Source organism: Lissotriton helveticus, chromosome 7, assembly GCF_964261635.1.
Source record: "Lissotriton helveticus chromosome 7, aLisHel1.1, whole genome shotgun sequence".
NCBI lineage: Eukaryota > Metazoa > Chordata > Amphibia > Caudata > Salamandridae > Lissotriton > Lissotriton helveticus.
Genome location: NC_136068.1, coordinates 1,652,458,444 through 1,652,476,644, shown reverse-complemented (window position 1 = coordinate 1,652,476,644; position 18,201 = coordinate 1,652,458,444). Strand labels below are relative to the sequence as shown.

Genomic DNA, 18,201 nt, shown 5'->3' with positions numbered 1-18,201 from the left:
CTCCATTTTGTGTTGTCCTCATTTAACAAGGGCATGCACACGTCATGCCTTGTCAGGTGTTTATCCCTCTCCAAGAGCACCGCCCAACTACTGTTAAACATACGCACTGGACATTGTAGGGCATTGTTTTGGGACTACTTTCTTATTTCTTTAATAGCCCTCCTGTTTTTATGAGCAACAGTCGGTTGAACCAAAGACGCTGCCTCTTCGATGCTTTTGCTCAACGAATGCCTCTCGAATATCTAGATAGAAAATATTTATATTTACAAACACACACGCGTCCTCTTGCACCTTAATCGTCTATATTACGCTGAGCTGCGGATTTTTGATTTCGGCTCAAAGAAACGTCTTGTTTTTCACCATCTTGCCTCCCATAAGTATATTTGAATAATCAGCACTTTTTGATGTGGTGCTCGTCTTGCCCTTTATCTTTTAGCTTCATCTGCAACTGGCTTCTTGGATATTTGTTGTTACTCCCCTGGCTCAATCATGTGCCCACGGCCGGACTGGCTTTGCCAATGCTTGTTGTTCATGCTACCCCTTCTGGTTGCGCTCCCATCACTTCTCTTTCATTCCTACTCTAGCCCTCCTATTATCTTTCTCGTTTTCAATTCTCAGCCGTTCCCCATTGCTCTGCTACACTGCTAAGCACCTCCTGTCAATTTAACTCCCCGTCATGTCACAGGTAAACAGAGATAAAGACCCCCAGGCAGGCAGTTGTAAAAAGCAAACACAAAAAACAATAGAACGTGTCTCGTTTTAAAAAAACTGCAGCGGATGTAACACACTATGAGGTCCTTCAATTCCCTGAGCCTCGGTGCCACTGCACCAGCAGCTACACTCCCGAATTCACATCCGGAGGTTAGAGAGTCGAGCAAACAGAATGGCCCATACAATACGAAAGGCCACTTGGCGCTATGTTAGCCGATGTTTCGAAAGACAAAATTGAATGTACTGTAATAAAAAAAAAATCTACAATTTCAGATTGTGCTAATGTCTGTAGCTTCATGAATGTGGATATGGAGCTGTCAGTATATGTGAAACTAGAGAATTATGGATGCCGGCCTGTACCACAGACTGCTCATAAGCAAAGTGGTGAATTTCTCAAACAATGTTGGCTAGAACTCAGAGGCATTCTACATACAGGTGTTACCAATAAAGCATTTATCAAATGTACATTGAACACACACATACTTTCACTATTGCTTAATGGTTTTTCCTGTTCTTTTTTTCTCTGGCAGAGTTGATTCACTCCCTGAAAACGAAGAACTCCTTTACTCACCACAGAAGGAGCTGTTCCTCCAGCTGCCAATGGTCACACTGGAGGTCTGGCAGGCGGCTGCGTAGGTTTGAACGGCATGGCACAGGACCGTGCTGTTCCCTTCAGTCAGGCAGTGGTCGTAGACGCAGTCAGAGTAGTGGTGAGCCGGGTCGATCTTTGAGTGACAGGAGGAGAAGGGCCCTGTGGGGTCTTGGATGATCCAACAGGCTTTCTTGGAGGCCATCATCTTGTCAGCGCTGCAGACGGGGCAGTCACCTGAGCAGCCGTGGTCACAGCCAGCGCTGCCTTCAGAAACCCAGCTGGTGCCAAAGGTGAAGGCGTTAGTAATGACAGACCCACTCCGGGTAGTAAAGTCATCGGACACGACCCCGTTGAAGTTCCCGCATAGACCACTGGTTTGGCCGCGGAATCGAGCAGGAAGTGTAAGGAAGACGCTGTAGACCATGTCATAGTTGACTGTCAGACCGAAGTCTGTTTTCAGCACCGTGTAGTCCCCACTTTTAAAGATGACGATTCTTCCACTGTTGATGTTCACTGGCAGAGTCTGAATGATTCCATTGATCTGATGGAGAAAGTTACAGTAAGTGGCTCGTTATTAAAGTGATGGTTGCTCTGGCCATAAAGAATATTACCAAACAAACGTACTCCTTTTTCCTTTGCTTTTACTCCAGATGAGACGATTGCGAGTTGTCTTTTTTAAAAGTGACTTGTTTCGTGGTTTTTAGGTGTCCAGGAGACATCTCTATAATACTGAAGCTGTGATAGCTAAGTCCCTCACCTGACCCTGGTGTCCCCACCACATGCTCACCTTTCAGCTGCGGTATGGATAACCTTGTCACAATAAACGTAACTGCACTTTTATAACATTTATAGCTCAATATTAGCCTTCCCCAACTAGAATTATTGTCTTTACAAGTCACCTGTACACCTATTTCTGCAGTGATGAACACATCAGCAATCCAGCATGCAGTTAGCTATTTTACATATATAATGCACCCTAAGCTGGGCTCTCGCGAGAATAGGTGTTTCTTAATTCGGTAAACCATTCCATAACCAAGCTACACAAGACCGGAAATAAACAAAAGAAAGAAAGATAACAGGGAAGAATTCTGAATATAAGTAGATGGGGAAAAAAAAACACATTAAAATGTCCTCAGAAATCCGCAACAAAATTGAGCAAAGATGTCTAAACCTATCGGAGCCAGAAACAAGAACTGTGTCTCAAGCAGCTGGCCTATTCTTAGGTACGGCTAACAGCCTGTCGGGGCCGTGGTAAGCTAACCATCATTGTGAGCACAAAAAAAACGACGAGAGACCATATCCAACAAAGCCATCTAACCAAGTCAGCAGGGTGGAGAAAAGCATCATTTCAGTGCTTTAATGAACACTGTTTGCTGCTCAGAAAACATGGGTAAGTTATTAATGTGCGAAGTTGGCATACATTAGGATGACTTCATCCAAACTATAACTTACCTCAACTGTGCCACGCTTTCCACTCTGGAGATGTATCTGGGTCTGATACACAGAAACAAAGACCTCCTTGGTCACCGCCACCTGCAGGCCCTGCAGCTTTTCATTCTTCACCTCCACTCTGAAGAAGGGCAGAGAACCATTGGGACCTGGGACTTCAGACAGAACGTACTTGCAGGTGCCCTGGAAATCAAACCTTCTCCCATCGAAGCTGGTGTAATGAGGGTCTCCTGAGGCCCGGCAGATACCATCAGGCAGAACGTGGCAGCCATAGACGCCTTTGACAGTGGTGCAAGTCTCACCACTGGCACAAGATGACAGTGAACACTGGACAGTCCTGGAGGAGCCATCACACCGGCACAAAGTCTGGCAGTTGTCCTGTTTCCAGAAAGTGTCTCCTGCTTTGTAGTATTTGCCATTTTCAGTGCAGCCGCACTGACTCTGTGGCACACAGTCTGTGCCACTTAGAACAAACCCGCTCTCACACTGGCATCCTTCCTTGCACTGACCACGGCAGACGGTTGAGGCATTGGCACAGGTAGCAGGGCAAGAAGATCCACATAACTCGTACTTCTGATTACTGGGACACGTAATGCCTGTAAAATAAAAATGCCATTAAATTGAGACCTACATGGATACTTGGTGCGTATCATTGTACAGTCAGAAAAACTGCACAAATATAATTACAATAAGAAATACAACATATTTTTGACCTTCTACTACTGCTACTATCACTACTACTGCTACTTTTGATAATATTGATTACGATAGCAATACAAATAAAATGTTGGATAGTGTGGAATACCAGAGTAGTGTCCTTGGAGCACTGTATACACATCACAGCTGTTTCTGTGTTTCTCATACCTTTGGAAGCAATACATAAAACAGGGAAGTGGAAACATTGACTCACTGGTTCCTACAACCAGCAGTAGAATTCACTAGAGTGTTCACTTCAATAACAGTACCTAATGCAAAGAGGACAGAATGTGTTCCCAGACCTATTTAAAGGTTAGAGCTGGGTCAATGATGTAGGAAACAGCGAACTAATAATCAGCCAAACCCATAACTATGGAAATACAGGGATAAAGTCGATTGTTTTCTTCTGATTCAGTCAGATGGATCAAGAAACCCATGTAACAGAATATGATATGTCTCAACATCGGTCAATTTTCCAAATTATTAAAAAAATAAGGATTGCAGTGATAAAATAAAAGGTAAATCTGTGGTGATAGTATCACATATAACGGAATTTCATTCACAGAATGAAACATTTAACGTAGAAGTTTTTTTTTGCTCTATTTGGAAGATGAAGGCAGATTCCACCCACCTTTGTGTTTGATTTATTATAATAAGTATCTAAGTGGCAATTATAGGTAAGTTATGAGCAGCAAGTGTGTTCATGTGGATTTACTCATGTCTTTCCATGGGGCAAAGAAATGCATTTGTGTCCCAGATAAAGTCAAATTTCATGTGTTTCAGAAAATCAGGACAGCAAAGTAATATTAGGGTCTATCTTGCACGGGTTGGGGTCCACATCATTACACTATTGAAACTGTAACTCACCTACACTGCCCTGGGGTAACTAAAAGGCACAATGAGGAGTACAATCAATAAAAATCAAACATTTTGTCGACATACCACATCCAGTGAGTGTCCTCCATTGCTGGATGGCATTGCCACGGCTCTGGCAATGATGGGCATAATTTTTCACAATTTCACATAGTGTCTGCTGATCGCCGTCTGTTCCACACAGGTCATAGACACAGTTCTTGAAGTAGATCTCAGTGTCAGCATTGATGCTGTCTTTAAAGGGACCGTTTGGATCTTTCATGATTCCACAGTGGCTCTGGTTGCTGAACTGGGACACCATGTCCACACCACACACTGGTGGATTGTCAGTGTCTATGCAGTTGAAAGCAGAGTCCTCGTCTTCTTCCTTCCAGCTGTTTCCAAAGTTGACCACACTTTCCACCAGAGATCCATCAGGAATCCTGAAGTCATCACTCTTGTTCCCATTGAAGTTTCCACAAAGGCCAGCAAGGGATCCTGAGTATGCTGCAGGCACCTGCACAGCCACGTGATGCCACCAGTCGTAGGAAACTACAAGGCCAAAGTCTGTCTCGACGACTGCTGAGGAGCCACTGTAATAGACCTGGATCTTCCCCGATTGACTGGAAACTGGGAGAATATGTTGGAAGCCATTGATCTGAAATAATCATACACAGTTTACATTAAATTTATGAGAGGCAATTAATGGTTCTCTTTGTCGTTTCTTTCTTCATGCCTCACGCTTGATTTTCATTTCCTCTGCATATGCACACGTGTAATTGCGATGAATTTATCATATTTAAAGTCATAAAGATTCCTGATGAAGAGATTTGTACATCATAATAGAAAACTTCACTTAACTTCTACCGCCCAGGTCCTATCATTATTATTTGTCCACCATACAAGATATCTAGTGTATTCATCCTCATTAAAATAACTTCCAAAAACTGGGACATACATTTGTTCTAATGGCTCTTATTTTGTTTGCAATCTAGATTGCCACTTTTTACAATCGCTCAAAAAAAATTGTTAATTTATTTATGCATGGATAAATTGAGTTGCATTGTTGCTGCTGATTGGCATAAATTGAATGAAAAAGACATGCCTAAGCAAAGTGGTGCATCATGTATCCATTATTGATGGTTGTTCAATCTTTTATTTTTATCATATCACCGTGGCTGTCGCTTGCAGTACACAACTAATGCCATTAGTGGGCGCCCATGATGCTTGTTACCGTGTCCTCAACATTGTATTTATGAGGACAGTCGTGCAGTCTTGAGTGCAATTAAAGAGTTTGCAAAAAGTGAGTTGCCTGGTGCTTGCTATAGATAAAGCAGTATACCTCCTTGTACAACAAATGACTCTTTGGCACTCTCAGCATTCCCGTGGCATTTTATTGTTTGCAATAATTGTCCAGTTTGCAAATGAGTTAAGACATGATGCTGTGCTTTACCTCTTCAAGAAGCAATCAAGCTTCAAGGCTTGTACCTCTGGAATTGACTCATGCTCTACACATATTTTATTCATTTCTTTTTCAGTACACTAAACGTTTAAGCATGCTTCAAAACCATTTCTACTATTAGCTTGATACATTTATTGTTATTCCCTATTCTTGCTAATGGTTTATTTGTTCTCCTAATGGTTGCCCAGACCTGTCATTAACAAATAGACACATCACATTCTCTTTTAGATTAGGTACATTTCTGCATATTCATAGAAATCAGGTAATTCATTACCTGAACTTGGCCATATTCTCCACCTGCTATGGAAATCTGCTCTCCGTAGACATTTACTTCCACTCTTCGCGTCCAGGCCACCACTGGTGATGATCGGTGCTCGTTCTGTACTACGACGCTAAAGTCAATGAGAGAGCCGGTCTGGGAAGTAGACTTGCTGAGGGTGTACTTGCAGGTGCCCTGGTAGTCGAAGGTGACTCCATCAAAGGTGCGGTAGTGAGGATCTCCAGAGCCCCAGCAGATTCCGCTGTTTACAGGGTAGCACTTCCTGATTCCATTCATGACCTTACATTCTTCTAGGGTGGCACATGTGTGTGCCTCACACACCATCTCTTGTGCGATGCAGGTGCATTTCTGGCTGCAGGTATCTGTTAGGAAGACCTCATCTCCCAGGTTGTAGTAGACGCCATCCATGGTGCAGCCACACTGACTTTCAGGGACACAGAGGCCAGAGTGAAGAGCAAACCCTTCATCACAGAAGCATCCGTCCATGCTCTCGGCGGCGCATGCAACAGTTTGATGAAGGTTGCTGCAGGTGGTTGGGCAGCCAGTGCCAAACAGTTCATAGTGGCTGTTGTCAGGGCAGTTGTCATCTAGGAAGAACAAAATAAAGTAAACTTATCAATTTTAAGTTGACGGGTTTGAAGATAGAGGTGGAATATCTTATGAGCAATAGTTTTCTTGTTGCTTAATTAAACCCTTCTGTATAGATTATGTAAACACTGTGGTTGGGACTATTGGGGTTTAAAAGTGAAATTCAAATGCATCTGAGAAACACAAATTAAATATCTCCATACCTATTTGTCCAGGCTATTATTGTGAAAGGGATTAATGGAGTGGGGCAGCTCAAGTATTTAAAGCAGTGTAGGGAGATGGTTGACTTACCACATTGCAGCTCCGCCTTCCAGTCTGGAATCACCAAGCTGTGAAGGTTACAGATGTCCTCGTAGGCCTGGACAGCTGTGCAGAGCATCCCCTTGTTGGTGCCGTAGAAGCAGAGGTCATACACACAAGAGGCCACAAATGGTTCCGCGTCCTCGTGCCACTGGCACTCATCGAAGGGGCCTGATGGGCGGGTGATGATCCTACACTGTGCCTCGATGGCTCCCTGATTGGTGCAGGTGCCGTTGGAGCTGGTCACACCTGTATCATCCTCACACCTGAGGAGAGAAGAGAGAATGGAACTCAAATATAAGGAGTCTTGGACTTAATATGAATTGAATGTGTGTTAAAATCAAACAGAGGAAAGATGCATCCTTTTCAATGATTGCCCTATAACTTTTCTGTTGTTCCGGATTCATGGAAAGGCTCCATCCTACATCCCATTTATAAAAAGGGGGATGCCTCTGATCCAGGGAATTATAGACTGATTGCACTACTAGAAGTGGAAGGAAAGGCATTTGCAAAAATGCTCTTGAAAGAGCTAGAGTCATGGATCACGAGTAATCAAGTAATCCTGCATTACCAGACTGGCTTTCAGCCAAATTCGTCAACCATGGACAATGCCATTGCACTTTCATATCTGGCAACGAGGGCAATTGGGGCTACCGCCCCTCCATTATATGCATGTTTTGTGGACTATAGTGCCGCCTTTGACCGAGTTGATCAAAATATCCTGTGGGCAAAATTGGGTAAGTGTGGTATACCATGGAAACTGCTTATGGGCATCTTATCACTCTACACTGGCACGTGGGTGCGAGTGGGTGCGAGTAAAGCTTACTAGTACATGCGCAACTGCCAAGATCTTCACAAACAGGGGACTAAAACAGGGCTGCATGATCGCCCCCACCCTGTTTAACTTATACACTGCTGACCTGAAAGAAGCACTGTTAAACACTAACATCTTTCCTCCAAAATTGGGCCACCCAAGACTGCTAATTATGCAGTACGCGGATGATCTGGTTGTGTTGGCTCATACAAGAATTGGCATGAAAAGGACACATTACATGATTACAACATGGAAAACAAGCTCACAGCTAATGCATCTAAGACTAAAGTGCTGATCTTTGGTCACAAGCCAAAAAAACAAATACTGACATGGCAGCTGGGTCCTCTAAGGATAAGCACGACCAACAAGTACACCTACTTAGGAGCAAAATTTACAGATACCTACAGACCAGTAATGCAGGTCAAAGCAATGGAGGCAAAAGCACTTAAGCTAACATATGGCTTGTGCAAATTACACCACAAGCTTGTAAGCCACTCGACGAAAGGGATCCGACGAGTTATGCAAGCCAAGCTAATGCCTACACTCACCTATGGCCACCTTGTCTTTCCTGGTCTGTTGACTAAAACATTGGAGGGACTATACACAATGGTGTATAGAGACGTCTTCAAGCTCCCCTACACGACCAGGCATTCACTGATCCGATTAGAGTTCAACATCACAGCAATGGACATTGAATGTAAAAAAAAAATAGTCAAATTCCAACATAACGTGAGCATTGCATGCCCGGGCTCAATCAGGGCAGTGCTACGGGTGGTCTTTTCAGACAACAACAGTCGCTGGGTGAGGTATCTCTTGATTGCCAAACAAACACTGGGACTAACAATCGAACCTTCTACAGACATACCACTAACAAAGTGCAGCTTAAAGATCCTGCTAAAAAAGTGTGGCAAGAACATCTCGAGGCAACAGGACCTTGAACGGATTAGATCAGTACTGGGTGCAGAAGGCCTTGTTAACTCACATGAAACTACCACATGCCAGCCCTACTTAAAAGCAGGCCTTGGAAGGCAAGGCCTACAAAATGCCCTGAGAGCGAGGCTCTTAACTTTGCCTATATAAGACTATAGAGCCCACCGGAAAAACTGGTCATCAAGTGGCTCCGGCTGTTGTCTGTGTCAACACCACACAGAATCTGCGGAGCAAGTGTTTGGCTTCTGTCCAGCTTTGTTGTACCCAAGGCGGTTGTATTTAAGAACTATGCTTATACAACACGGCATTAGATCATGTAAAGAGGCTTTAAGGCATGTCTACACTACCACAGTCCCGATGGAGCTGGCACTAATTGGGAAGTTCTATGCTGCTGCTGGAATGCTCATACGATCAGCCAGAGAAGTGACAGCTGAATAAACTGTGCTTTAAGCACCACTGACACTTGCACCTACATATCACCACATTTTTCAATATTAAATATGTCTATACTAATGTTTGGATAGGAACAGGACGCCCTGAGCAGTTTTGCACATAAACCGCTCGTCAATCTCTGCATGCTTTGTCTTTAAATGGACCACTCCTTTTTCCCTTTTCTCTTGTTGGTACTAAGTTATTTGCATTCTGCTACCCTATTGTATCTCCACATTTTAAATGTGTTGTTTTATCTAGATTTTATGCATTTATTATTACCTTTTTTCACACGTGCACTTTCTGCCGTTTTTGTAAAGGATTTTAATTAATCATACAATAAAGATGAACCTCCAAGTGTTTCACAAACACTGATCACGTCGCTCATCTTACCCCCCACCCACTCCCTTCAGAAAGACACTTATAAACTGCGATTGCTCCCATTTCCGGCGGTTTCTCAGGCTCAGAATGCTCAGCAATACAGACTTCTTTAACTTTCAGTGTAAGATTCAGTGGGAATTTTACTACTCATCTCTTCCCAAGTGAACGAGTCCCAGCTGCAAAGACTCCCAGCGGGGAGCAGGGCAGGCTATGTTAATACACTGAAGACGGGGTGATGCTGGGACACGATGCAGGGGACACTCAGAGTGTGTGTGGCATCCACAGCATCCAGTGGGTGGCACCATGCCCGTAGAGCAGCGGTATGTAAAGCAGTAAAGCTTAGTGACACAGATGGCACATACTCATTCAAAAGTTGCCACCCTGGGAGTTACCCCTTTGGTCTGCCCCTTGCAGAGCATGGAAGGGTCTGCACAGAAGGGGGGCTTGTCCTGCACCCCTGGCTAGGCAGGTAGTGAGTGGATGATGCTCGCGCTAGGGCTCTGTGCCTCTTAACTAGTGATCCCTGCCTTGCCGAGTCCCCTTTGGGGCCTGGTGGTTACTGAGGTGCACTGAACACATGTTTTTTGTACAGCACTTTTGGTGCTGTGAAGTTGACATCATTCATATTTCAGTGATTGCGGTTTCTTTTGCGGGTCTCCGGGATGCCTCCATATACCAATAATAGGACCCACATTCAATAACTTGTCCAATCTCTCCCCAGCGCCTGGAAGCACTTTTAGGATTACAGAAGGCTTTACACACCGGCTACGCTCATTCATTCATTCATGCTTCTTATGAACATTTCATGAGCAGCTCCTACTGACTATGCTGAATATTATTCACTATACATTTCACTGCCCCCTGTATCATCTACCATTTATTTCCTCTAAACTTCACGAGTGCCTCAGTATATCATAAAACTACCTCGGAATTGCGGTATTTAAGGTCATTTCAATTTTACATAATTGGGACAAAAATATCACTTACCCTGCAAGGAACAGAAAAAATCATCAAACACTTCCTCAATCTACAGAATGTTGCATATATTTTGGTGTTTCTTTTCTGAAAGTTAAGACGTAAATGGTCTCACCCTGCTGAATTGATGTCTGCTTTCCAAGAGTTCCCAAACTCTGCATCGTTGCGCGCAAGAGTTCCATCCGGCTTCTTCTTGTCGTCCTTGGGGTTTCCGTTGTAGTTGCCACACATCCCCCGCACTTGGTTCTGGTACTGGGGCCCAACTTGTACTGTGACTGTGTTTACCCCGTTGTACCGGATGCGGACCCCGAAGGCTGTGTCCACAGAGATGGCGCTCTTGGCCGCTGTGACGTTTCCAAGAGACCCCATCGAGGATGGGAGTCTGGTCTTGACTCCATTGATCTGAAAGACATAAAATATCCCTTTGACAGATCACGAACTTTAAAAGCAACAAGAGCGAAATGTAAATCAATCACGTTGTAACTACCGACGTCTGCTTTTAAAATATCATTTAGTAGGTAATTAGAGTCAATTAATGGCACGTGGCCTCCAATATTTCTTGGTTAAGTCATTAAAGTGCTGACTCACCACTTTTTTAAACACAGTTTCTGCATTGATCCCTGAAAAGACTGCGAGGGGTTTTGGAATCAATAACAAGGGATGGATAGGTTCTTCTGGTCCCTCTGAAGGATGAGACACTAGTTATGCACTCACTGTGTATAGTGAGGGCACATGGCAGGGGTTACCAGAGCCCACAGTATACTAAGACAGGATTCCTGTCTATTAAACTTCAAATTGACATTTTGTAGGCCATGAAGCCTTTTTGGAGCTACCTGAAACAAGTCAATATCAAAGAAGATTTCTAGTAAATGTATTAAAAGTTATCAAACTACAATTTTTATAATTTTATCTAACTGTAAAAGTACAAGGACTATGATTGTAAAAACACGAATCATACAATACTACACTGGAGCACACTTTTCTGCATCCATATCATTCTCAACGCAAATCTGGAATCAAACATGTGCCTGTATTTAGTGTTTGTGCGACTAATGTAAATAACTATATTAAATATTTCCAATCATAATAGTATGAGTAATTTTTCTTTGGCCTTGAAAGCTGTCTAAATTTTCCTATGTCAATTTTAAAAGTTGAATTGTTACACAGCAATAAAGCACAATTTTCTTCAAAAATGTGGTCGAATTATGTTGTGAAGTTCTTGCATCTGAGGAGGGAGCTTTTCACCAGTGAATCAGGTGATCATGATTAGTAAGGAAATGTCTATAATTCATAATATAGATAAAGTGTTAATCTCACCAGAGGAACCTTTCCTTGTTCAAAGACCAGCTTGAAGTTCCCATCAGTGCTGCTCAGCCAGACGGTGACGCGGTACACAAAGGACACTTTGGGGTTCTGGTAGCGTCTGTTCTCTGCCACCACCCGGTAGGAGAATCCTGAAGGAGCGATTGAGCCCTGGCTGATCTCGTAGGCACAGGTCCCCATGAAATTGGCCACAGTGCCATCAAAGGTGTGGTAGTGTGGGTCTCCCGTCACCGTGCAGATTGCCCAAGGGTTCTGGCACCCTAGCTTCCCGTTCTTCACTGCACACTCCTGTCGCTGGGCACAACTGCTGCTAGCACAGCGGAAGTTACCAGTGGAGTCACAGCGGCACCTCTTGGAGCAGTCAGAGAGCCAGATGTATTCTCCAACCTGCGAGACAGAGAAAGGGGCTTATATGGAGAGGAAACTGAAAACAGAGAAAATCCATGCATGGATAACATGTGACAGAGAGAGATACAAGGTTACAGAGAGGAAAGAGACAGGCAACACACGACATCCTCAGACATAAGAACACACAGAAAGTATAGGCCATACTTACAGGACAGGACAGACATTCATGGAAAAGACATGTAAAAAGGAAGATAAGCAGAGATTGGAGGGAGATAGATAGATAGATAGATAGATAGATAGATAGATAGATAGATAGATAGATAGATAGATAGATAGATAGATAGATAGATAGATAGATAGATAGATAGATAGACAAACAGACAGACAGACAGACAGACAGACAAGAGAACCAGGCTCTAAGAGAATAGGAGGAGACTGAACAGAAGATATATTTTAAATGTGAAATGAATCATTTGCAATACCAGTGCTGAAGAAGTTATACTCACGCTGTAGTACATCCCCTCGTGCTGACAGCCGCACTCCTCCGCCCTCACGCAGTTGTCCCCGCTTCTCTGGTACCCATCATCACAGACGCAGCCCTCAGAGCAGGTGGCTCCACAGTGTGGGAGCAAAGAGGAGGAGACACAGGAGTCCTGACACCTCCGGTGGCAAAGTTCATAGTGGCTGTTGATTGGACACTCTATGCCTGCAGATACCAAAAGGAAAACATTGTCATTTAGAATGCGCTAACAAACTTAGCAGTCAGAAAATGCAGCATTACAGACACTATCAGTTCCAGAGGACGAAAAGCATAACCTATCACATGACCATTGCAGGCACCAGGCTTTACCTATCACATGACTATTGCAGACACCAACCTTTACCTATCACATGAGCAATGCAGACACCAGAATTTACCAATCACATGACCATTGCAGACACCAGCCTTTACCTATCACATGAGCAATGCAGACAACAATATTTACCTATCACATGACCAATGCAGACACCAGCCTTTACCTATCACATGAGCATTGCAGACACCAGCCTTTACCTATCACATGAGCATTGCAGACACCAGCCTTTACCTATCACATGAGCAATGCAGACACAAGCCTTTACCTATCACATGAGCAATGCAGACACAAGCCTTTACCTATCACATGACCAATGCAGACACCAGCCTTTACCTATCACATGAGCAATTCAGACACCAGCCTTTACCTATCACATGAGCAATGCAGACACCAGCCTTTACCTATCACATGAGCAATGCAGACACCAGCCTTTACCTATCACATGAGCAATTCAGACACCAGCCTTTACCTATCACATCAGCAATGCAGACACCAGCCTTTACCTATCACATAACCAAAACTCACGCCACCTTTACTTATCACATGAGCAATACAGACACCAGCCTCTACCTATCACATGAGCAATGCAGTCACCAGCCTTTACCTATCACATAACCAAAATTGACGCCACCTTTACCTATCACATGAGCAATGCAGACACCAGCACTTACCTATCACATGAGCAATGCAAACACCAGCCTTCACCTATCACATGAGTAATTCAGACACCAGCCTTTACCTATCACATGAGCAATGCAGCCACCAGCCTTTATCTAGCACATAACCAAAACTGACGCCACCTTTACCTATCACATGAGCAATGCAGAAACCAGCCTTTACCTATCACATGACCAATGCAGACACCAGCCTTTACCTATCACATGAGCAATGCAAACACCAGCCTTTACCCATCACATGAGCAATGCAGAAACCAGCCTTTACCTATCACATGAGCAATACAGACACCAGCCTTTACCTATCACATGAGTAATTCAGACACCAGCCTTTACATATCACATGAGCCATGCAGCCACCAGCCTTTACCTAGCTCATGAGCAATGAAGACACCAACCTTTACCTATCACATGAGCAATGCAGACACCAGCCTTTAACTATCACATGAGCAATGCAGACACCAGCCTTTAACTATCACATAATCAATACTGACGCCATCTTTACCTATTACATGAGCAATGCAAACACCAGCACTTACCTATCACATGAGCAATGCAAACACCAGCCTTTACCTATCACATGAGCAATACAGACACCAGCCTTTACCTATCACATGAGTAATTCAGACACCAGCCTTTACATATCACATGAGCAATGCAGCCACCAGCCTTTACCTAGCTCATGAGCAATGCAGACACCAGCCTTTACCTATCACATGAGCAATGCAGACACCAGCCTTTAACTATCACATAATCAATACTGACACCACCTTTACCTATTACATGAGCAATGCAAAAACCAGCCTGTACCTATCACATGACCAATGCAGACACCAGCCTTTACCTATCACATGAGTAATTCAGACACCAGCCTTTACCTATCACCATGAGTAACGCTGACACCATCCTTTACCTATCACATAACCAATACTGACGCCACCTTTACCTATCACATGAGCAATGCAGACACAAGCCTTTACCTATCACACGATCAATGCAGACACCCGTCTTTAACTATTGAATTAAAGTGAAATATTATCCTACTACTTTACATGAACTCTTTGTGATAATGTGTAGTTTTTTGCCGGTCTGCACATGTCACATCATTTAGCAGATGAGGTTTTCCTACACCTATGGGAGGTGCAAAAGAGCTCTATGTAATTACAGTGGTGAGGCACCAATGTTTGTGGAATAGGGCAAGTGCTTAATTTGAGCCAGTGTTTTCCAGTGCACAACATCGGCACTTAATTGTCAGCACTGGCTCTCGTGACAGTTCACCACAAGGTGGCGCTCTCTGTTTAATTTTGGAATGAGCACAACAACTGTGTCTATTAAGTCAAATTGCATTGAAAATGAAAAATACCCGCCTCCATGCCATTATTATAGCTTTGTGTGGCCTGAAATAGTTTGAATTGTCACGCTCGTAGGAGTGTAATGGATGGGTGTTATGTTGGTATTGATCTTTGGCAGCGCTGGCAGGGTCAATACATGGCGCAGGCTGCAATAGTCTTCTCAGAAGGGCCCTGGCATTTGTTACAAAATAAGCACTGACAGGGCAGTAATGAAAGACTGACATAGAATATTTAATTTGCCTTTCTCGATGCCAGACTTGTCACCCCAACAATGCTCAAGCATCTTTGTTAAAAACTGACCTTTACACCACTTAATTGACGCTTTGGAGTCAATGGATGCCATGAGCCCTAATGCAAGCACCAAAATGATAGAAAATCATCCCATTCCAGGTCTGCATTAAATGACAGCTCTAGTTGGATTACCTTAGGACATGGATCCCTCGGCACCATTGTCGCTCCATTTTGTGTTGTCCTCATTTAACAAGGGCATGCACACGTCATGCCTTGTCAGGTGTTTATCCCTCCCCAAGAGCACCGCCCAACTACTGTTAAACATACGCACTGGACATTGTAGGGCATTGTTTTGGGACTACTTTCTTATTTCTTCAATAGCCCTCCTGTTTTTACTAGCAACAGTCGGTTGAACCAAAGACGCTGCCTCTTCGATGCTTTTGCTCAACGAATGCCTCTCGAATATCTAGATAGCAAATATTTATATTTACAAACACACACGCGTCCTCTTGCACCTTAATCGTCTATATTACGCTGAGCTGCGGATTTTTGATTTCGGCTCAAAGAAACGTCTTGTTTTTCACCATCTTGCCTCCCATAAGTATATTTGAATAATCAGCACTTTTTGATGTGGTGCTCGTCTTGCCCTTTATCTTTTAACTTCGTCTGCAACTGGCTTCTTGGATATTTGTTGTTACTCCCCTGGCTCAATCATGTGCCCACGGCCGGACTGGCTTTGCCAATGCTTGTTGTTCATGCTACCCTTTCTTGTTGCGCTCCCATCACTTCTCTTTCATTCCTACTCTAGCCCTCCTATTATCTTTCTCGTTTTCAATTCTCAGCCGTTCCCCATTGCTCTGCTACACTGCTAAGCACCTCCTGTCAATTTAACTCCCCGTCATGTCACCGGTAAACAGAGATAAAGACCCCCAGGCAGGCAGTTGTAAAAAGCAAACACAAAAAACAATAGAACGTGTCTCGTTTTAAAAAAAACTGCAGCGGATGTAACACACTATGAGGTCCTTCAATTCCCTGAGCCTCGGTGCCACTGCACCAGCAGCTACACTCCCGAATTCACATCCGGAGGTTAGAGAGTCGAGCAAACAGAATGGTCCATACAATTCGAAAGGCCACTTGGCGCTATGTTAACCGATGTTTCGAAAGACAAAATTGAATGTACTGTAATAAAAAAAAAATCTTCAATTTCAGATTGTGCTAATGTCTTTAGCTTCATGAATGTGCATATGGAGCTGTCAGTATATGTGAAACTAGAGAATTATGGATGCCGGCCTGTACCACAGACTGCTCATAAGCAAAGTGGTGAATTTCTCAAACAATGTTGGCTAGAACTCAGAGGCATTCTACATACAGGTGTTACCAATAAAGCATTTATCAAATGTACATTGAACACACACATACTTTCACTATTGCTTAATGGTTTTTCCTGTTCTTTTTTTCTCTGGCAGAGTTGATTCACTCCCTGAAAACGAAGAACTCCTTTACTCACCACAGAAGGAGCTGTTCCTCCAGCTGCCAATGGTCACACTGGAGGTCTGGCAGGCGGCTGCGTAGGTTTGAACGGCATGGCACAGGACCGTGCTGTTCCCTTCAGTCAGGCAGTGGTCGTAGACGCAGTCAGAGTAGTAGTGAGCCGGGTTGATCTTTGAGTGACAGGAGGAGAAGGGCCCTGTGGGGTCTTGGATGATCCAACAGGCTTTCTTGGAGGCCATCATCTTGTCAGCACTGCAGACGGGGCAGTCACCTGAGCAGCCGTGGTCACAGCCAGCGCTGCCTTCAGAAACCCAGCTGGTGCCAAAGGTGAAGGCGTTAGTAATGACAGACCCACTCCGGGTAGTAAAGTCATCGGACACCACCCCGTTGAAGTTCCCACATAGACCACTGGTTTGGCCGCGGAATCGAGCAGGAAGTGTAAGGAAGACGCTGTAGACCATGTCATAGTTGACTGTCAGACCGAAGTCTGTTTTCAGCACCGTGTAGTCCCCACTTTTAAAGAGGACGATTCTTCCACTGTTGATGTTCACTGGCAGAGTCTGAATGATTCCATTGATCTGATGGAGAAAGTTACAGTAAGTGGCTCATTATTAAAGTGATGGTTGCTCTGCCATAAAGAATATTACCAAAGAAACAAACTCCTTTTTCCTTTGCTTTTACTCCAGATGGGACGATTGCGAGTTGTCTTTTTTAAAAGTGACTTGTTTCGTGGTTTTTACGTGTCCAAGAGACATCTCTATAATACTGAAGCTGTGATAGCTAAGTCCCTCACCTGACCCTGGTGTCCCCACCACATGCTCACCTTTCAGCTGCGGTATGGATAACTTCGTCAAAATAAACGTAACTGCACTTTTATAACATTTATAGCTCAATATTAGCCTGCCCCAACTAGAATTATTTTCTTTACAAGTCACCTGTACACCTATTTCTGCTGTGATGAACACATCAGCAATCCAGCAAGCAGTTAGCTATTTTACATATATAATGCACCGTAAGCTGGGCTCTCGCGAGAATAGGTGTTTCTTAATTCGGTAAACCATTCCATAACCAAGCTACACAAGACCGGAAATAAACAAAAGAAAGAAAGATAACAGGGAAGAATTCTGAATATAAGTAGATGGGGAAAAAAACCACATTAAAATGTCCTCAGAAATCCAAAACAAAATTGAGCAAAGATGTCTAAACCTATCGGAGCCAGAAACAAGAACTGTGTCTCAAGCAGCTGGCCTATTCTTAGGTACGGCTAACAGCCTGTCGGGGCCGTGGTAAGCTAACCATCATTGTGAGCACACAAAAAAACGACGAGAGACCGTATCCAACAAAGCCATCTAACCAAGTCAGCAGCGTGGGGAAAAGCATCATTTCAGTGCTTTAATGAACACTGTTTGCTGCTCAGAAAACATGGGTAAGTTATTAATGTGCGAAGTTGGCATACATTAGGATGA

At 43.8% G+C, this 18,201-nt stretch overlaps 1 protein-coding gene across 1 annotated transcript in view; it reads right to left on the bottom strand.

Moving 5' to 3' along the window:
- LOC144769611 (uncharacterized) overlaps positions 1 to 18,201 on the bottom strand; it is a 248,238-nt gene that overhangs the window by 90,506 nt on the left and 139,531 nt on the right. The window contains exons 47-55 of the mRNA XM_078653774.1: positions 16,752 to 17,313; positions 12,637 to 12,836; positions 11,777 to 12,169; positions 10,575 to 10,861; positions 6,922 to 7,196; positions 6,037 to 6,629; positions 4,391 to 4,958; positions 2,756 to 3,348; positions 1,283 to 1,844 (exon numbers count right to left, since the gene is read on the bottom strand). Coding sequence (XP_078509900.1) covers positions 1,283 to 1,844; positions 2,756 to 3,348; positions 4,391 to 4,958; positions 6,037 to 6,629; positions 6,922 to 7,196; positions 10,575 to 10,861; positions 11,777 to 12,169; positions 12,637 to 12,836; positions 16,752 to 17,313 — 4,033 coding nt within the window. The remainder of the gene's footprint in view (positions 1 to 1,282; positions 1,845 to 2,755; positions 3,349 to 4,390; positions 4,959 to 6,036; positions 6,630 to 6,921; positions 7,197 to 10,574; positions 10,862 to 11,776; positions 12,170 to 12,636; positions 12,837 to 16,751; positions 17,314 to 18,201) is intronic.